The sequence below is a fragment of the Thalassophryne amazonica genome, chromosome 13 (assembly GCF_902500255.1).
Source record: "Thalassophryne amazonica chromosome 13, fThaAma1.1, whole genome shotgun sequence".
In the NCBI taxonomy this organism is placed as follows: domain Eukaryota; kingdom Metazoa; phylum Chordata; class Actinopteri; order Batrachoidiformes; family Batrachoididae; genus Thalassophryne; species Thalassophryne amazonica.
The window spans coordinates 43542837-43564730 of NC_047115.1; the positions used below are offsets into that span (position 1 = coordinate 43542837).

Sequence of the window (21894 nt, forward strand, 5' to 3'; positions counted from 1 at the left end):
ATATCATACCTCAAATATTCAGACGACACAGCCATCCTCGCACTCCTTTCAGAAAATCAATCCACCCTGGACTACCACAACACAATCACTCACTTCACCAAATGGTGTATGGACACCCATCTCCAAATAAATGTCAATAACCCCCCCCCCCCCCCCCCCCCCAAGCTTCCCACCATCATAAACACACAAATAGTTGAGGCAATGGACACTTTCAAATACCTAGGAATAACTTTGGACAATAAACTCACCTTTGATCAGCATACCAAGGACATTCAAAAAAGAAGCCAACAAAGACTGTCAGTCATCCACAAACTCAAAGGACTACATGTTGCACCCCACTTGCTGTTGTTACTTTATCAAAGTATCATTCAACCCATTATTCTGTACTGTTCCTCATGTTTCTTTACCATGCTTTCTGTCACAAACAAGGGCCAAACTCACACGCATCACAAACATAGCTGCCAAAATCATCTGACTCTCTACACCTAACCTCATAGAATTGAACAACAGATCCATTATTCATATAGCAAACTCTATAGTACAAGACACCACTCATCCACTCCACCAATTCATCATTCCACTTCCTTCAGGGCGTAGATGCAGAAGCCTTAAGTTTAGGAGGGCTTGCCTCGGGAGGAGCCTGATCAATATGGATTTAGAGCAAATAGTTCAACATCACTGGCATTAATAGAATCAGTTGAGGAGATCACAAATGCCATAGATCATAAATTACATTCAGTTGGAATATTCATAGACCTTAAAAAAGCTTTCGACACAATCAATCATGATATATTAATCAATAAACTTGAACGGTATGGGATCAGGGGATTAGTGTTGCACTGGGTGAGAAGTTATTTGAGTAACAGAAAACAATTTGTGAAGTTGGGGGAATATACATCATCATGCTTGGACATTGCTTGTGGTGTCCCACAGGGGTCAGTATTGGGTCCGAAACTGTGTCCAAGATATTAAAATTAGTATTATTTGCAGATGACACAAGTATTTTTTTGTTCTGGGGGGGATTTGCAGAAACTACTAAGGAACATCACTACAGAAATGGGAAAGCTGAAAATGTGGTTTGGTTGGTAATGAGTATATATATGTATGTTTGTATGTATATAAGGGGCTTTGCTTCTGCTCACCCCTTTTGGTCACACATGTCACTGTGGAATTGTCTTGTGTATCAGTTTTTTATTACTGTTGAGTTTGTGTGCCAAATAAATTCATTCATTCATTCATTCATCCATCCCTGCAGTTATAGCGGCCCTTAACAGCAAGCCCCACTGACCAGTCTGTCTGCCATTGTATTGCTGTTGTTACTGTTGTTATCAGTGTTATTGTGGATGTCTGTGTTATCTATCTTGTGCTGTGCTATTGTGATATTGTTGCTGTCGGTCCTGTGAGGTGCTATTGTCTGTTTTGTTATGTACAATGTATTGTACAGTCGGTGAAGACAAATTTCCCTATGGGGACCAATAAATCTAATCGAATCTAATCTTTGCTTGTGAACAGCTGAGCCTTTTGGGGATGCTCCTTTTATACCCAATCATGACACACAGTTAGTGCCCTCAGTTCCCAAACACTTATTGAGTGTTGTTAGAAGGAAAGGTGATGTAACACAGTGGTATGTTTACCACTGTGAAACGTGTTGCAGGCATCCATTTCAAAATAAGCAAATATTAGCACAAAACAATAAAGTTTATCAGTTTGAACATTAAATATCTTGTCTTTGTGGTGTATTCAACAGAATATAGGTTGAAGAGGATTTGCAAATCATTGTATTCTGTTTTTATTTACATTTCACACAATGTCCCAGTTTCATTGGAATTGGGGTTGTAGATGATCTGATTTTGGGTTGTGATGAGCATCATAATAATTATTAATAATAATATGTATGTAAAACCTTCGAACTGTACATAGAAATTGCTTCACAAAAAACAGTAAAAGAAAATAAAACGCCAAACATAAAACGCAGGAATTAAAGATACAACAAACAACTCATTTTCATAACTTTAGTATAATCTTTATGGAAAAACATAAAACTACAAGCCCACAGCCAGAAATGTTGACACAGGAAAATGTTAAATAAAGAAAAAAGTTGAAAAAAATTGAGATGCTTCACAAAACAGTCTATAATATTGAGAACAAATAACATGTTGTCTTTTGTGTTTTGATTTTCTTTGGTTTACGATAATATACACTCAATTAGAAGCATGTTTCAAAAAATGTGGCACAGTTGAATTTAAGACTATATTAATGTTTTCTTTCAATAGCCAAATTTGGTACTGAAGATGCCCATTTCTGAAGTTTATAAATTGGAATATTCCCACATTTCTTTATGCGGGTCTTCGGTTCTACTCTTGTATGGAATCTGCGTTGCAGTATTTTGCACTTAATAATGCTCCACGCATTCTCATTTGGAGACAGCTGTAGGTAGGTCTTTTTTTTTTTTTTTTTTTTAGCAATTCCTCTCTGTCCACATAGTTATACAGGCAGAATATAGTTTTCTGTTGTCCTGGTGGAAGATACGGGGACGTCTCGCAAAAAGAGATGTCGGGATGTCATCATATTAGCTCTAACCTGCAGGTATTTTTTCTTGATTAATTGTACCTACACTGATGTGTACGTGAGCCGTATCGTGGGCACTGACTTCACTTCACCCTCATGTACACAATCATAGTTGTTGACTTCTGAACTTCATTCTAATGAAAGTGGGTGCCACATTTCCTGTGTGGTTGAACAAAAACATCATTTTTTTATTTGTTTATTTGTTTACTCGTTACATCACAATACATGATTCCACTTTGTTACTGACCATCTCAGATGTGATGTGTGAGCCCAGAGAAGTGGGTGGAGCTTCTGGATAGTGTTGATGTCTGGTTTCAGTTTTGGAGAGTCCATCTTTAGTTGACATCTTTGGGTGCAGCAGTGAATGTTAGACACACTTCTTTGGAACAGGGTACCAGACTGCTGGTGCATACATTTTCAAGGTAGATTCTGAACTGATTTGAAATTGGGCAGAGCATGGGACAGTTGAGAAAAGTCACGTTGCTAAACTGGAGCTGTAATCCACATGCCAGTGAGGCTAATTGGATTATTGATGATTGGATTATTGTTATTATTATTATTACTACATCTTTTTTTTTTTTTTTTCAATTTTACAAAACTTGTCATTGGCTCCTTTTTGTCCTCTATCAGGTATGAGTCAGTTTGGGAATACTGGGACCTCTTGTGTGTATGTATGTCTGATTGTTTACACACAGATCTTTATGTCACTCAGTACATTTCCTTCATATTTGTGATGGTGGCAGTTCCAAACCATGGCCTGATGCCCACTATTGGATAGATTGCACTTTGCCAATTTAGATGATAGATTTTTCAACTCTTAGCGCAACCATATTTTATAATGCCTACCTAGCCCTGCCATGGTGTGCATTTCGAAAGTGGGCACACTGCCCCTTTGTAGCCTAAATGCATTCACAGTATGGATGTAGATGTTGACATTTACTGACCCCTACTGGGTTTTTTGATGACCATGACATTACATGACATTTCGCAGCCCTTGCTGGTTGGTTGAAGCACCCAGTAGCAGTATGAATCAGATTTAATTCCTTTTGTTTCTTGTTCAAATCTCTCCATGCAAAAGGATCTTTGTCATGATTGTTTAAAGACTTTCTTTGACAAATTGTTCATTTTTGTTCTGATGCCACACTATTACAGGAACATTCATTCTCAAGAGAGTAGGAAACATTCTTGTCTGCCTCTTTATATTTGTGTAATGTACATAACAAACTGAAAGTCTTTTCTAGCTGGCCTAGATTCTGTCATTAAATGGGTATGCTTATCCATTCCTGAGTCCTGCCTGAAAGGTCCTCTCCTGGACCTAGTTTGACATCACAAATGTTAGCTCCTGTGAGTCTTACAGTTTTCTTCCAACAAAATTGTGCAGTGTGCAATTTTTTTTAACTGGTCTGTTCCATATTGTGGCATGCTGTTTGAAAATCAAACTTGAGATATAGGGAAATGGCAGTAAAATACTAAAATGAACTATATTTCTTGTGCAAACTGTCAGTAGTTCTCATGCAGAAGTTACTTTTAACTTTTGGCTTTTTGGTTGTTTGAGATTTGCAATTTCCAATATCTCTGTCATACTTTATAGGCTGAATGTCAGGTATTGTTCAGCTTTTATAAACAAAATGGCTTTTTAAAATTTAAATTAGAATTCTGAATTTGATGAGTAAGACTATTTTTAAAATATTCTTATAGCATCGTTGCATGCAGCCAAGAGATTCTCCAGAGAAGACGCCTGAAAATGACAGACGCTTGAAGAAAAAATTAGATAAAATGATGAGAGATCTCGGCCACAAACCATTTCTGGGTAAGAGCTTTCTATGCATTTGATTGTTTTTGCTTGCAAGTAAAACATGTAGATTGCTATGCAATAATAATTTTCTAGACACAGATGTGTCACCCATCATAATTGATGAAGAGAGCGGTATAGTCTATAGCCCTGCTTTTAAGAGGTCAGACTATATGGCACAGCGTCTGAAAGATATGAAAGAGAAACACGAAAACCTCTCACCTACAGGTATGGACATCAGCGATTTACAGAATTAACTTGTTATTTGACAGTGCCTGTGCAATATTATAGCACTCGTAAAACATCTTTCCAATGTGTCATGTTCTTTCAGCTTCACAAGCTGTTGAATCCTGCTCACCGTCTGGGCCGAAGCCTTCTCTTGGGAGCACACCCACGACCTTCAAGTGTAAGGACGCCGTTAAAAGCTTCTTATCTGGGATCAATGGGAAAATGCACAGCTTCCTCATTTAATCATTTTTATAGCCATGGGAAATGGCAAAGTGACAGAGACCAACTGATTGAGATATATATGTGTGTGTGTGTGTGTGTGTGTGTGTGTGTGTGTGTGTGTGTGTGTGTGTGTGTGTGTGTGTATATATATATATATATATATATATATATATAAAATGTGTGTGTGTATGTATATATACAGTGAGGAAAATAAGTATTTGAACACCCTGCGATTTTGCAAGTTCTTCCACTTAGAAATCTTGGAGGGGTCTGAAATTTTCATCTTAGGTGCATGTCCACTGTGAGAGACATAATCTAAAAAAAACAATCCGGAAATCACAATGTATGATTTTTTAATAATTTATTTGTATGTTACTGCTGCAAATAAGTATTTGAACACCTGTGAAAATCAATGTTAATATTTGGTACAGTAGCCTTTGTTTGCAATTACAGAGGTCAAACGTTTCCTGTAGTTTTTCACCAGGTTTGCACACACTGCAGCAGGGATTTTGGTCCACTCCTCCATATAGATCTTCTCTAGATCTTTCAGGTTTGGAGTTTCAGCTCCCTCCAAAGATTTTCTATTGAGTTCAGGTCTGGAGACTGGCCAGGCCACTCCAGGACCTTGACATGCTTCTTACGGAGCCCCTCCTTAGTTGCCCTGGCTGTGTGTTTGGGGTCATTGTCATGCTGGAAGACCCAACCATGACCCATCTTCAGTGCTCTTAGTGAGGGAAGGAGGTTGTTTGCCAAAATCTCGCAATACATGACCCCATCCATCCTCCCTTCAATACAGTGCAGTCGTCCTGTCCCTTTTGCAGAAGAGCACCCCCAGAGTGTTTCCACCCCCATGCTTCATGGTTGGGATGGTTTTCTTGGGGTTGTTCTCATCCTCTAAACATGGTAAGTGGAGTTGATTCCAAAAAGCTCTATTCTGGTCTCATCTGACCACATGACCTTCTCCCATGCCTCCTCTGGATCATCCAAATGGTCATTGGTGAACTTCAAACAGGCCTGGATATGTGCTGGCTTGAGCAGGGGGACCTTGCTGCCCTGCAGGATTTTAAATCATGACAGCATCATATGTTACTAATGTAATCTTTGTCACTGTGGTCACAGCTCATCTTCAGGTCATTGACCAGGTCTTCCTGTGTAGTTCTGAGCTTTCTCAGAATCATCCTTACCCCACAAAGTGAGTTCTTGCATGGAATCCCAGACCGAGGGAGATTGACAGTCATCTTGTGTTTCTTCCACTTTCTAATAAATAATCATAACAGTTGTTGTCTTCTAACAAGCTGCTTGCCTGTTGTCCTGTAGTCCATCCCAACCTTGTGCAGGTCTACAGTTTTGTCCCTGGTGTCCTTAGACAGCTCTTTGGTCTTGGCTGTGGTGGACAGGTTGGAGTGTGATTGATTGAGTGTGTGAACAGGTGTCTTTTATACAGGTAACAAGTTCAAACAGGTGCAATTAATACACGTAAAGAGTGCAGAATAAGAGGGCTTCTTAAAGAAAAATTAACAGGTCTGTGTGAGCCAGAATTCTTGCTGGTTGGTAGGTGTTCAAATACTTATGTGCAGCAGTAACATACAAATAAATTATTAAAAAATCATACATTGTGATTTCTGGATGTTTTTTTTTTTTTACATTATGTCTCTCACAGTGGACATGCACCTAAGATGAAAATGTCAGACCCCTCCATAATTTCTAAGTGGGAGAACTTGCAAAATTGCAGTGTGTTCAAATTCTTATTTTCCTCACTGTATATATATATATATATATATATGTGTATATATATATGTATATGTATGTGTATATATACTCAACAAAAATATAAACGCAACACTTTTGGTTTTGCTCCCATTTTGTATGAGATGAACTCAAAGATCTAAAACTTTTTCCACATACACAATATCACCATTTCCCTCAAATATTGTTCACAAACCAGTTTAAATCTGAGATAGTGAACACTTCTCCTTTGCTGAGATAATCCATCCCACCTCACAGGTGTGCCATACCAAGATGCTGATTAGACACCATGATTAGTGCACAGGTGTGCCTTAGGCTGTCCACAATAAAAGGCCACTCTGAAAGGTGCAGTTTTGTTTTAATGGGGGGGATACCAGTCAGTATCTGGTGTGACCACCATTTGCCTCATGCAGTGCAACACATCTCCTTCGCATCATCCGTGAAGAGAACACCTCTCCAATGTGCCAAACGCCAGTGAATGTGAGCATTTGCCCACTCAAGTCGGTTACGACGACGAACTGGAGTCACGTCGAGACCCCGATGAGGACGACGAGCATGCAGATGAGCTTCCCTGAGACGGTTTCTGACAGTTTGTGCAGAAATTCTTTGGTTATGCAAACCGATTGTTTCAGCAGCTGTCCGAGTGGCTGGTCTCAGACGATCTTGGAGGTGAACATGCTGGATGTGGAGGTCCTGGGCTGGTGTGGTTACACGTGGTCTGCGGTTGTGAGGCTGGTTGGATGTACTGCCAAATTCTCTGAAACGACTTTGGAGACGGCTTATGGTAGAGAAATGAACATTCAATACACGAGCAACAGCTCTGGTTGACATTCCTGCTGTCAGCATGCCAATTGCACGCTCCCTCAAATCTTGCGACATCTGTGGCATTGTGCTGTGTGATAAAACTGCACCTTTCAGAGTGGCCTTTTATTGTGGCCAGTCTAAGGGACACCTGTGCTCTAATCATGGTGTCTAATCAGCATCTTGGTATGGCACACCTGTGAGGTGGGATGGATTATCTCAGCAAAGGAGAAGTGCTCACTATCACAGATTTAGACTGGTTTGTGAACAATATTTGAGAGAAATGGTGATATTGTGTATGTGGAAAAAGTTTTAGATCTTTGAGTTCATCTCATACAAAATGGGAGCAAAACCAAAAGTGTTGCGTTTATATTTTTGTTGAGTGTATATATATGTATATATATATATATATATATATATATATATATATATATATATATATATATATATATATACACACACACATTGAACAAAAATACAAAGGCAACAGTCTTGTTTTTGCTCCCATTTTTCATGAGCTGAACTGAAAATCTAAAACATTTTCTATGTACACAAAAGACCTATTTCTCTCAAATGTTCTTCACAAATCTGTCTAAATCTGTGTTAGTGAGTACTTCTCCTTTGTCAAGATAATCCATCCTACCTCACAGATGTGGCTTATCAAGATGCTGATTAGACAGGATGTGTTGGGAAAGTGTAGTGACACGGACCCACAACAGGGGGCGTAAATGAATGGACAATGAATGAGCCGAAAATAGAACACTTTACTGTTGTGAATGTGCACAACGAAATACAGACGATTACAGAATTTATATGTAGTCAATCTACAAAGGTGACTCGAGGATAGAAGATGTCCGTCCAGAGAGGAGCCGCAATCCACACGATTTCCACCGCTACCGAACCCGGAGAATACTGGAGCCGCCAAGTCCCGAGTCCCCAGGTGGTCACCGTCTCCGGCTGTCGGATCTGGTACTGCGGGCAGGAAGCAGAAACAATCAAGGGTGGGTGTGTGCACACCTAGTAACATAGTCAGAACAGTTAGACTTCTCCTTTTAAAGTGGGAAAGAACACCTCCACCTTTTATTGACAGTTAAACTCCGGTTGTCTCTGTAGTTCGGTGTGACAAGTGAATGCCCTTCACTTCGTCACCACTCTGTACTCCGACAGAACAACAACAGCGAGTAGACTCCTGAAACAATATCAAAGACTGGAGAAAATAATGTGCACACGGCACGATCACGGCTGAGGTATTACCTTCTTGGCTTGAAGATATCTCGGCAGCGAGGTGGAGATGTCATCCGGCTTTATGGAGTGGTTGATGAATGACAGCTGTTGGAGATGATGATTGACAGCTGCCACGTCTGACTGTCCTGAAGAGGCGGCAGCACCCTCTCGTGCCTGAAGCCCGCACTTCAGGCAGGGCGCCCTCTTGTGGAGGCCAGCAGTAGCTCCTCTTCAGCGGCCCACACAACAGGACCCCCCCCCCTCAACGGGCGCCTCCTGGTGCCCGACCAGGCTTGTCGGGGTGTCGAGTGTAGAAGTCGGCCAGGAGGGCCGGGTCCAGGATGAAGCTCCTTTTCACCCAGGAGCGTTCCTCAGGTCCATACACCTCCCAGTCCACCAAGTACTGGAACCCCCGGCCCTTCCGACGGACGTCCAGGAGCCAGCGGACCGTCCAAGCCGGCTCCCCGTCGATGATCCGGGCAGGAGGCGGCGCCAGTCCGGGAGCACAGAGGGGTGAGGTGTGGTGTGGCTTGATCCTGGAAACATGAAAAACCGGGTGGACCCGCAGTGAAGCTGGGAGCTGGAGCTTCACTGCGTCCGGACTGAGGACTTTGAGGATCTTGAACGGACCAATGTACCTGTCCTTTAGTTTGGGTGAGTCCACTTGGGGGGGATGTCCTTCGTAGAAAGCCACACCTCCTGCCCGGGCTGGTATGCAGGGGCCTGGGAGCGCCGGCGGTCTGCATGGGCCTTAGCCCTCGTCCGGGCTTTCAGTAAGGCAGAACGGGCGGCGCGCCACACCCGACGGCATCTGCGCAGATGGGCCTGGACCGAGGGCACACCGACCTCTCCCTCCACCATGGGAAACAATGGGGGCTGGTACCCCAGACACACCTCAAACGGGGAGAGGCCAGTGGCAGAGGACACCTGGCTGTTATGCGCGTACTCGATCCAGGCCAGATGGGTAACCCAGGCCGTCGGGTGCGCGGATGTTACACAATGAAGGGCTTGTTCCAGTTCCTGGTTAGCCCACTCTGCCTGTCCATTCGTCTGTGGGTGATACCCGGACGAGAGGCTCACGGTGGCCCCCAGTTCTCTGCAGAAACTCCTCCAGACTTGAGAGGAGAACTGGGGACCACGATCCGAGACCATGTCTGTTGGTATACCATGCAGACGGACGACGTGGTGGACCAGGAGGTCTGCGGTCTCCTGGGCCGTTGGGAGCTTCGGGAGGGCCACGAAGTGGGCCGCCTTGGAGAATCGGTCCACTACCGTGAGGATGGTAGTCATGCCCTGGGACAGCGGGAGGCCCGTGACAAAATCCAGGCCGATGTGGGACCAGGGGCGACGAGGCACCGGGAGCGGTTGAAGAAGTCCTTGACTCTTGGTATGGTCCGCCTTGCCCCTGGCACAGGTGGTACAGGCCTGGATATATTCCCGGACGTCGGCTTCCATAGACGCCCACCAGAAGCGCTGCCGGACCACCGCCACGGTCCTTCGCACCCCTGGATGACAGGAGAGCTTGGAACCGTGACAGAAGTCCAGGACAGCAGCCCTGGCCTCTGGTGGGACGTACAAATGGTTCTTCGGACCGGTTCCTGGGTCCGGGCTCTGTGGCAGGGCCTCCCGGACGGTCTTCTCCACGTCCCAGGTGAGGGTGGCCACGATAGTGGACTCAGGTAAGATGGGCTTCGGTGGATCTGACAGCCCTGTTTTGACTTCGTCTTCGTGTACCCGGGACAAGGCATCCGATCCAGTCCCGGGGCGATAGGTGATCCGGAAGTCAAAATGCCCGAAGAACAGTGACCAGCGGGCTTGCCTTTGGTTCAGCCGCTTGGCGGTCCTGATATACTCCAGGTTCCGATGGTCTGTGCAAACCGTGAACAGCTCCGAAGCCCCCTCCAACAGGTGTCTCCACTCCTCAATAGCCTCTTTCACCGCAAGGAGTTCCCGATTGCCCACGTCATAGTTCCGTTCAGCTGGGGTCAACCTGCGAGAAAAGTAGGCACATGGGTGAAGAACCTTGTCGGACTCCCCGCTCTGGGATAGCACGGCTCCTATCCCTGAGTCAGAGGTGTCCACTTCAACCACAAACTGGCGGCAAGGATCGGGCTGCACCAGAACTGATGCAGTCGAAAACCGGCGTTTCAACTCCCTAAACGCGGCTTCGCACCGATCCGACCAGGTGAAGGGGACTTTTGGGGAGGTCAGGGCTGTCAGGGGACTACTAACCTGACTGTAGCCCTTAATGAACCTCCTGTAGAAATTTGCAAAGCCGAGGAACTGTTGCAGTTTCCTACGGCTTGTGGGTTGGGGCTAATCTCTCACCGCCGCAACCTTGGCCGGATCAGGGGCGACGGAGTTGGAGGAGACGATGAACAAAGAAGTGCGGTGGAACTCGCACTTCTCGCCCTTCACAAACAGCCGGTTCTCCAACAACTGCTGCAGGACCTGACGTACATGCTGGACATGAGTCTTGGGATCCTGGGAAAAGATGAGTATATCATCCAGATATACAAAGACGAATCGATGCAGGAATTCCCGCAAGACATCATTAACCAAAGCTTGGAACGTCGCGGGAGCATTCATGAGGCCGAACGGCATGACCAGGTACTCAAAGTGACCTAACGGGGTGTTAAATGCCGTCTTCCACTCGTCTCCTTTCCGGATCCGAAGCAGGTGATACGCATTCCTAAGATCTAGTTTGGTGAAAATTTGGGCTCCATGCAGGGGCGTGAACACTGAATCCAACAGGGGCAAAGGGTATCGATTGCGAACCGTGATCTCATTCAGCCCTCTGTAGTCAATGCATGGACGGAGTCTGCCATCTTTCTTGCCCACAAAAAAGAAACCTGCACCCATCGGGGAGGTGGCGTTCCGGATCAGCCCGGCAGCTAACGAGTCCCGGATGTAGGTCTCCATTGATTCGCGCTCAGGACGTGAGAGGTTGTACAGTCGGCTGGACGGGTACTCAACGCCCGGGATCAAATCAATGGCGCAATCATACGGACGGTGCGGGGGAAGAGTGAGTGCCAGATCTTTGCTGAAGACATCAGCAAGATCGTGGTACTCTTCAGGCACTGCCGTCAGATTGGGGGGGACTTTGACCTCCTCATTAGCAATTAAACCGGGGGGAACCGAGGATCCTAAACACTCCCGGTGGCAGGTTTCGCTCCACTGAGCCACAACCCCAGACGGCCAATCAATCCGGGGATTGTGTTTTACCATCCACGGGAAGCCCAAAATCACGCGGGAGGTAGAAGGAGTAACAAAAAACTCAATCTCCTCCCGATGATTCCCAGACACCACCAGAATGACTGGTTGTGTCTTGTGTGTGATTAAAGGGAGAAGGGTGCCATCTAGTGCCCGCACCTTCAATGGCGAAGGAAGCGCCACCAGAGGGAGCCCTACCTCCCTTGCCCATCTGCTGTCCAGCAGATTCCCTTCTGACCCCGTGTCCACCAGTGCTGGGGCTTGAAGGGTTAGATCCCCGCTCAGGATCGTAACTGGGAGACGTGTAGAAATACGTGTATGTCCCACGTGAATTTCTTGGCCCACCCTTAACCCAGTTTCTAAGGGCGGGCGTTGGTGTTTAACCGCTTGGGGCAGTCTCTCTGCTGATGCTCGCTTGAGCCGCAGATAAAGCACTCCCCGCGGGCCAGTCTCCTCTGTCTGTTAGAAGCTCTTAATTTAGCCCTGCTTGTGTCCATAGCATCGTCAACAGGGGGAGCTGTTGCCACACGGAGCGCCGAGGCTGTGGAGCGTGGGGAGGGCGGAGCCTTTTCGGACCCGGAAGGGAGAGGGACGGCGCGTGCCCGGCCACGTCCTTCATCTCGCTCCCGACGGCGTTCTTCTAATCGATTGTTTAATCGTATGACTAGATCGATAAGTCCATCCAAATCCCTCGGTTCATCCTTGGCCACCAGGTGCTCCTTCAGGACCGACGACAGTCCGTTTATGAAGGCGGCGCGGAGCGCAGTCGTATTCCAGCCGGACCTCACAGCCGCGATGCGGAAGTCGACTGCATATTCAGCTGCGCTCCGATGCCCCTGTCTCATAGACAGCAGCACAGTTGAAGCGGTCTTGCCTCTGTTAGAGTGATCAAAAACCGTTCTGAACTCCCTCACAAACCCAATATAAGTGATTAGGAGCTGTGAATTCTGCTCCCAAAGCGCCGTAGCCCAAGCGCGTGCCTCACCTTGAAGCAAATTAATCACATAAGCCACCCTACTGGAGTCTGACGCGTACATCACGGGACGCTGTGCAAAGACGAGCGAACACTGCATTAAAAAGTCACCGCACGTCTCCACACAACCTCCGTATGGCTCTGGGGGACTTATGTATGCTTCAGGGGATGGTGGGGGGGGGGGGGGGGTCGTTGCACGACCATTGGAACGTGTATATTCGGCACCAGGTCAGCAGGAGGAGGAGCTGCAGTAGCGCCCTGAGCGTGCGCTTCCACCTGCGCGGTGAGAGCCTCCATCCTGCGGTTGAGGATGACATTTTGCTCGGTCATCAGATCCAACCGAGCAGTAAAGGCGGTGAGGATTTGCTGCAACTCACCAAGCACGCCTCCTGCAGGCGCCTGTGCACCCTGCCTGTGCATCTGTTGGTTGTCCAGCAGATGGTTGACGCCCCTCAGGATCCATGACGTTGGCCGAGATATCCTGTTGGGAAAGTGTAGTGACACGGACCCACAACAGGGGGCGTAAATGAATGGACAATGAATGAGCCGAAAATAGAACACTTTACTGTTGTGAATGTGCACAACAAAATACAGACGATTACAGAATTTGTATGTAGTCAATCTACAAAGGTGACGTGTGGGCAGGCTCGAGGATAGAAGACGTCCGTCCAGAGAGGAGCCGGAATCCACACGATTTCCACCGCCACCGAACCCAGAGAATACTGGAGCCGCGAAGTCCCGAGTCCCCAGATGGTCACCGTCTCCGGCTGTCGGATCTGGTACTGCTGGCAGGAAGCAGAAACAATCAAGGGTGGGTGTGTGCACACCCAGTAACACAGTCAGAACAGTTAGACTTCTCCTTTTAAAGTGGGAAAGAACACCTCCACCTTTTATTGACAGTTAAACTCCGGTTGTCTCTGTAGTTCGGTGTGACAAGTGAACGCCCTTCACTTCGTCACCACTCCGTACTCCGACAGAACAACAACAGCGAGTAGACTCCTGAAACAATATCAAAGACTGGAGAAAATAATGTGCGCACGGCACAATCACGGCTGAGGTATTACCTTCTTGGCTTGAAGATATCTCGGCAGCGAGGTGGAGATGTCATCCGGCTTTATGGAGTGGTTGATGATTGACAGCTGTTGGAGATGATGATTGACAGCTGCCACGTCTGACTGATCTGAAGAGGCGGCAGCACCCTCTCGTGCCTGAAGCCCGCACTTCAAGCAGGGCACCCTCTGGTGGAGGCCAGCAGTACCTCCTTTTCAGCGGCCCACCCAACAGGATGATTATTGCACAGGTGTGCCTGTGCAATAATCACATCTTTAGGAAGAGTCCTGGTGGATCGGAACTTCTTCCATTTATGGATGATGGAGGCCACTGTGCTCATTGGGACCTTCAAAGCAGCAGAAATGTTTCTGTACCCTTCCCTAGATTTGTGCCTCCAGACAATCTTGTCTCAGAGGTCTACAGGGGAGGTGATGGTCTAGTGGATAAGTGTTGAGCTTGAGACCAGAGGATCCGTGGTTCAAATCCCGGCCTGACTGGAAAATCACTAAGGGGCCTTGGGCAAGGTCCTTAATCCTCTAGTTGCTGAGCACCTTGTATGGCAGCACCCTGACATCGGGGTGAATGTGAGACATTATTGTAAAGCTCTTTGAGTGTCTGATGCAGATGGAAAACTGCTATATAAATGCAGTTCATTTACCATTTATTTTACAGATGATTCCTTTGACTTCATGCTTTGTTTGTGCTCTGACATGCACTGTCAGCTGTGGGACCTTATATGTAGACAGGTGTGTGCCTTTCCAAATTATGTCCAATCAACTGAATTTACCCCATTTGGCCTTCAATTAAGGGTTAGAAACATCTCAAAGATGATCAGTGGAAACAGGATGCAATTGAGCTCAATTTTGAGCTTCACGGCAACGTTTGTGAAAACTTATTTACATGTAATTTCTTAGGTTTTTTATTTTTAATAAATTTGCAAAAAAAAAAAAAAAATCACATTGTCATTATGGAGGGTTGTGTATAGAATTTTGAGGAAAAAAAATAATTTCATCCATTTTGTAGGCTGTAACATACAAAAAATGTGGAAAATGTGAAGTGCTGTGAATACTTTCTTGATGAACTGTAGGTGAATCGATTTGAAGTCATGGCAAGTCTACAGTCAGGTTTATATGCAAGTTGTACAGTGACACCATTTTTGTAATTGGACCTCTGCACCACTGCAGTGTCATTGAATTTAATTAGTCAATATGTTCTCCATGTGTAGACTTTCAGCTTCTATTCAGGGTAACTAACAAAAATACTTCATAAACCTCTAAAGAATTACAGCCACTTTATTACACAGTTCTCCATTTTCAGAGGCCATAAGTAAGGTCAGGTCTGAACACATGCACTCATGCTTTATACTGCCACATTCACCACACTACAGAACTGCCTTTGGGCCTGGAGGACAACCACCCAGGTAGGCAGCTGGTCCATTCATTCCTCTCAAAACTAAATATCAAGATGATTGTTAATGCCAGTCATGACTTTTACAGGCACTTTTCTTTTAACAAGTTAGGGGATGGATACATGAACAGAGTGTTGGACTCTTGTCCACTTCACACTGTATTCTGAGGATAAGCAATGGCACTAATGGACCTCTATAGGAAGTACTTCTTCTACCCCCAAAATTCATGCTGAAAGCATACACTATAAGCACATCTTTAATGTTTCATTTCCACATCATTACAAAATAGTCACTGTTGCAACTACTTGGACCTGATTTTATATAAAACATGTCCAATGTTCCAACTGGTGTTTCTGCAGTAAATATAGATCAGTGAGAATATTGTTACTAGTACTCACCAAATGTAGCAGGAAACCAACAGAAAAGATGAACCTGCATAAAGGGGCCTCTGATCAGCAGTGCCAGCATCCCTTTCACTTTACAATAAAGTTAGTGCTGATGTCAGTGTGTTTTCTTTTGTTTTTTCTGTCTGTATTGTTCTGATTTTATATATATATTTATTCACAGATGACCATTTGGATAGCAATTCCTGCGCTTCTGTTGCAGAACATGGCTTTTCATTTGATAAGAAACGGAACAGAACAGTATCCGATGCCACGGATGATGTTGAAGGACTCCAACGGAAAAACTGTGAAAAGCCCTGGCTCTCCCCCTGCCGTGATGTGCCAGAATGGATCTCAGTACATCCTCTGGATTGCCCTGACTTTGAAGATGAAGAAGAATGGGATAAACAAAAAGTGCAGAGGAGGTTCTCAGTTAGAAAAAAGAAAACAGAGAAACAGAGCAGCGTAGGATTAGCCATTTCGTGTCAAGATGGATGTGATGACAGCAACAGCTGTCACAAAGAAAAGACACGGTCAAAGATAAAGGATCCCAGTCCTGCTGCTAAAAAAAGTGAGCTGTTGCCTGATGCATTAAACAAGGGAAAGACTAAAGCAGCAAAATCCTTTACAGAGAATAATGCATACATTTATCCAAACTCTTTGAACCTCTCTAGTTGTCTCTCATCCCCAGGCAATTTAGATGAAGCTACAGTTGAGCCGACTGAAGGAAATGCTTCTCTGTTACAGAAAATGCATGAGAAAATATCTAAAAATGGAAGATCCTCAAAGTGTGCCTTGGTACCATCTTTGACCTTACCGAGTGAACCTCAGAATCTCGCCTCTCATTCCACTGATGGTAATGACAACTCTTATGAGGATTATTTCTCTCCAGTAAACAACCACCAGAGAAGTCTTATGCCAAGCCTACCTGTAGACAGAAACATTCTTGTTCCTTTTGTACTGGACTCTGTCCCAAGAAAAAGAAAACAAAGATGTGAAAGCATTGTATCTAAAACCAACATAAAGAAGAGTAAACTGGAAGAAAGTCAGAGTGGAAAGAACCACACTCAGCTACTATGTGGTAGTGTAAACTGTGAAGCTCAGAAACATCCACACCAAAATGCTGAAGAACCTGCATCTCCTGTAGAGAGTAACTGTGCCATTGCATCTCCCAAGGCCAGCAACAAAAGAACACAAAACAGAACAAATGCAATAACAACTGATGAGTTAAAACAGAGAAGAGCATTAACAGGTGAACATCTAACGGTAACGGAGACTGACGAAACACTGGACCTGTGGAAAAACTCAGATGTCAGTGTGCGCGCTCACGCTGTAGAATGTGAGTAGTCAAGAACTCAGACTTTGCAACATTTCATTAAATAATATTGAACCTGTATACATCATTATTAATAATTGACCAAAATGATAAGTTCCTCGTGGTGTTGGAACTACTACCATGCTTTGATTTGTTTAACTAATACTTGAATTGTGTATGTTTTAAAAGGTTTGTACCAAAATAATTCTTGTTAGGAATAAATGCATTCTGTCATACTTTTCACAGATGCATTTGAAATTAAATGAACAAATGTTAGCTTTAAAGAAATGAAGAACTGCAACAAAATGATGAATGCAGTATATTATGAAGTTGCATTGGCATTGCCTTTCTAAAAAAAAAAAAAAAAGAATCAAATTGCATTCTCTCTGCTTTAAAATCTGACATAAGCAGGAGCACTTCAGATTTTGTAAATGTAATGATTAAACAGCTTGTATCTTTGTGTTAATTCTGTGACAGACTGGCATACACATAATATATGCAGACCTTTAGCACTGGATTGTAGCTCCAAATATAGAGTAAACCATTTAGTTTTAGTAAGCTGTTTCTGTGGAGGAGAACTTTTGCTTTTTCGGTGTCACACATTAAGACACCCTTTAAAAAAGGGGACCAAAGAGTGTCTTCCAGTTATACAGGAATCACACATCTCAGTCTCCCTGGGAAAGCCTATGACAGGGTGCTAGAGAAGTTGCTTGGATTGTTAGTTGAACCTCACATTCAGGAGGAACAGTGTGGGTTCTGTCCTAGTCGTGGAATGGTGGGCCAGCTCTTTACCCTTGCAAGGATATTAGAAAGGTCTTGGAAGTATGACCAACCAGTCTCCATGTGTTTTGTGAACTTGAAAAGGAACATGACCAGGTCCCTCGAGGTGCCCGATGGGGGTTGCTGCAGGAGTATGAGGTGCCAGAACTGTTGCAACTCACGATCTAGGCCCATATGCACGAAGCGTCTCAGTCCTCTCAAAGAGCTCCTGACTTAGCCTAAAATTTCCTGGCAAGGAATCTTAGCCTAAGAGTGAGCCAGAAGGTTTCTGAGAGCGAGTCTAAGCAAGGAGACTGAAACTCCTATCTTAGTGAGGAGGCGGGGTAGACCCTGTTGCTAGGTATGACGTGGTCCTGTAAGAGCTGTGATTGGTTGTCACAGAAAGGGAAGGAGAAATAAAAAAATAAATGCACTCTGCGCTCCTACATATGAATGAACAGTAAAATCAACCGATCATATAACTACATTAAGAAATGCGTAATCATGAAAGTAATTTAATGCCATGATGATGATACTCAGCAAAATTAAATTGGAGTGATCACCGGGCTGGTCGCTAAACCTGTAAATTGTTGTGCTGCAATGCATTATGGGAGTTCTGGGTTTTGGGGTTTTAAATGTTGCAGTTGTGGTTCATGTTAGTTTAAAAATGTTGTGTTTTTGATTTATTGTGTTTTTGTAGTTCAGTTGATTTAGTGAATTAAGTGTCACCATGTTATCACAATAAGTGAAAAGTGTATCGTGTTTGACACTGTCCCTGTGTAGTTTTATCTGAAAACTAAGAGTGCCTCCTAGTGGCGGACTGCCAAAAAGACAAAAGCTATCTTGTCTTTCATTATTTCACGTAGCTCACCACAAAATGAATTGTTATACAGCTTGAAGATGTTTGAACATATCTCATTCACATTACATGCATGACACAAGAAAGTGAAAGCACTTATTTCTATTGTTGTCCATTTAAAAATGAAATGACAAAATAAAAGTAATAAAATATCAATAATACTGATAATAATAATAAAAAATAATGATCATATTAATGTGTGTATATGATAACAATAAACTAAAGAATTTATAAATACATCAAGACAATAAATTAACATAAAATAATGACTTAGATCAAGCTGGTAGTGTGTTACTGATTCACTGTCATCCTACATATGGAGATTGTCTCTGCTTCCTCTCTGTCTTTTCCACCAGCTTGTCTGCTTAAGATAGTCTTAGACTTCTTGAAAGTCCTCCTCACTACTCTTACCTGTTTGGCACCTTAGGAGCTCTCTTAAGGCCTAAGGTGCTTTGCGGACAACTTTCATCTTACCAAGGCAAATTGTAAGAAATGTCTAAGAATTCAAGAAATTCTAAGATTTTTCTTAGAATAATGTCACTAGGAGGTATTTTAAGCCTTAGGATGCTTCATGCGTACAGGCTCTGGTCTCTGTATGACCAACATAGACGCTGTGTCCAAATTCTTGTCATTATATCAGACCTGTTCCTGGTGGGTGTTGCACCCCCGTAGGTGTCACCCTGACTCCAGAAAGGGCAAAGAGGGTGCAGGTTTGTTTGTAACCACCAATTCCACCAGGTGATTTCACTGATTAACAGCAGACGGGATGAATTCATCAATGTTGGCCATATAGAGACCAGATTGTAAGTTGATTTCACCTAAACAAGGTGTTGCTTATCTTCTACAACTTTTCAACATCCTAATGGACATCATTGCTATTAAAATAGGTTTTTAATTATTAATCACTTATTATAAAAAATAATTTTAGATAAGTAGAAATCCAGTGAATAAACTATTACTTATCTGGTAGGGAGTCACTACTGCAATAAGCAACCAAACAAAGAATTACTGTTTAAATGAGTGGTAATTGAAGTAGAAATGAATGTTCAAAAAATCTGTTTGCTTGTCAATGCTTGACTGCCATTTGAATCCCTGGAGTGCTTTCAACTGTTTTCCCTTTTTTTAAATTTAGTGAGAGGAAGTGAAGGTGCTGCAGCTGGTTTAACAGAGGTCGTCACTGAAGATGCACAGAATTCATATAAGCCAGTCAGCTTCCTTCATCAGAATTTGGACAGCAAAGCAAAGGTAAAATAGTGTGTGTGTGTGTGTGTGTGTGTGTGTGTGTGTGTGTGTGTGTGTGTGTGTGTGTGTGTGTGTGTGTGTGTGTGTGTGTGTGTGTGTGTGTGTGTGTGTGTGTGTGTATGTATATGTATGTATATGTATGTATATATGTATATGTATGTATATATATATATATGTATATATATGTATGTATATATGTATATATATGTATATAGTTTAAATGTCCAATTGAACTGTACTACTTTGAAATGTATAGTAAATTATGTAATTTGTTTTTATGGCCACTGAATTAGATTTAAAGTTGTAGAAAAATGCACTTCATTATTTGTTTGAATTTAAATTTGTTTGAATTTTAAGGCCAGTCTGGGAATCATTAACAAATGCTTTTCATATTTCTACTGTTGAAAAAAAAACATTTTTTTGTTAATTACATTGTACCTTCTAAATATAAATATTTGTGAAAATGAATGTTTTTATTGTTGACATGCTGTTAAAACAATACCGTTGCATAAATTACAAGTGAACCCCTTCTTGTTCCAAAACTATAGCAAAATCCTGAGAGAGTGTTTGCTATGTTGCATGAGGTTTAGGAAGTTCTCGGTCGTCAGGGCTTCCTGTGTTTTTTCTTTGTGATAGTAAAGTATAACAGCCAAGCTTGTGACATGCACCTGGGCTCTGTTTTTGTTGTAATAGTAACCTCAGCATACTGTAACAAGCGGGGGGGATGTGACTCTAAACTAATTAATGTTTCGTGTTTAAAAGGGATCTGTTAAGTTGGCTTTATAACAAAGAAATTTTATTTTATTTTATTCTATCCCAGATTATGTCAATAATGATTTTCTGTTTTGATATGAGGTTTAGGCTTTGATAAAAAGAGTCATAATACAGTTAGTATTCATGCACGGTTAAGTCAACCTTTGAAACTGCAAAAGGAAAAGCTATTACGTACAAAAATGTAACGTAAAAACTAACTTTAAGTCATTCTGAAATCCATGTTATCATACTGTATGAACTGAATATGATTATTATTATTATTATTATTTTATTCAGTTATCTTAAGGTTCTTTAATAAATGTTTAAAAGTACATCTAAACAGGTCTTTTGGATACCCGCTGTATGATGTGTAAATTGAGATTTTGGTTTACAACGGTTTACATTTTTTATTTGCATGTCGTTTTCCTGATATTTCTCTCTTAATTGTCAGCACTCAAACAATAGTAAAATGCTTCAAACATAGTACCTGTTGTATTAAAAAAGAGGTGTTTCATATATTCTGTTCAATCCATTACTTTTTATTTATTTATTTGGGTGGGGGGTGCAGGGGTGTCTGTTTAATTTTGTGATTTTTCAGTGTCAGCCAATAACACTTAATTAAATACATTGCTGAGTGTCCACACTCTGGTGTCCTGTCTCTGTGACCAAAGTAGGAGCTGTTTACGCATTCTCTGCATTACATCAGACATGTTTCTGGTGGCTGTTGGACTCCTCCAGGGTTGCCTCTTGCCTCAAACCACACTGAGCAGGTTTGAGGCTGTGTGTGAAGGGACTGGAATGGTTGTCCCCTCTGGGTCAGGGGAGAGTTATTGCCCCAAGGGGAGGAATTTAAGTATCTCAGGTCTTATTCACGAGTGGGGGTAAGCTGCTACTTCTCCACATCAAAAATAGCCAGGTGAGGTGCTTTGGACATCAGGTGAGGATGCCCCCCTGGTCGTCTCTCTAGGAAGGTCTTCCAGGCACATCCACCTGGAAGACGGCCCCATGACATGCTGGAGGAATTATGTTTCCCAGCTGTCTTGGGAACGCCTTGGGATCCCTCGGAAAGAGTTACAAGACTTGGCCGAGGACAAAGAAGTGTGGGATAAGCTGCTTGGTCTGTTGCCACCACAAGCTGCAGAAAATGAATGAGTGTCCACAGTGTTGGTGATTTTATGAAAATTGCGAGTTAATTTAAAAAAAATAAAGCGATACAGCTGAATAACAACACACAGTGTATAGGTTAAATTAACGTGAAATTATAGAGCAGGATTACACTTGTAAACTGCATAGAATTCCAACTGTGTGTGTGTGTGTGTGTGTGTGTGTGTGTGTGTGTGTGTGTGTGTGTGTGTGTG

General features: G+C 43.3%; 1 protein-coding gene across 1 annotated transcript in view; it reads left to right on the forward strand.

Moving 5' to 3' along the window:
- Positions 1–21894, forward strand: part of mcph1 (microcephalin 1) — a 65902-nt gene that overhangs the window by 3176 nt on the left and 40832 nt on the right. The window contains exons 6-10 of the mRNA XM_034184619.1: positions 4267–4378; positions 4457–4588; positions 4692–4766; positions 15793–16947; positions 19674–19786. Of these exons, the coding sequence (XP_034040510.1) occupies positions 4267–4378; positions 4457–4588; positions 4692–4766; positions 15793–16947; positions 19674–19786 (1587 nt within the window). The remainder of the gene's footprint in view (positions 1–4266; positions 4379–4456; positions 4589–4691; positions 4767–15792; positions 16948–19673; positions 19787–21894) is intronic.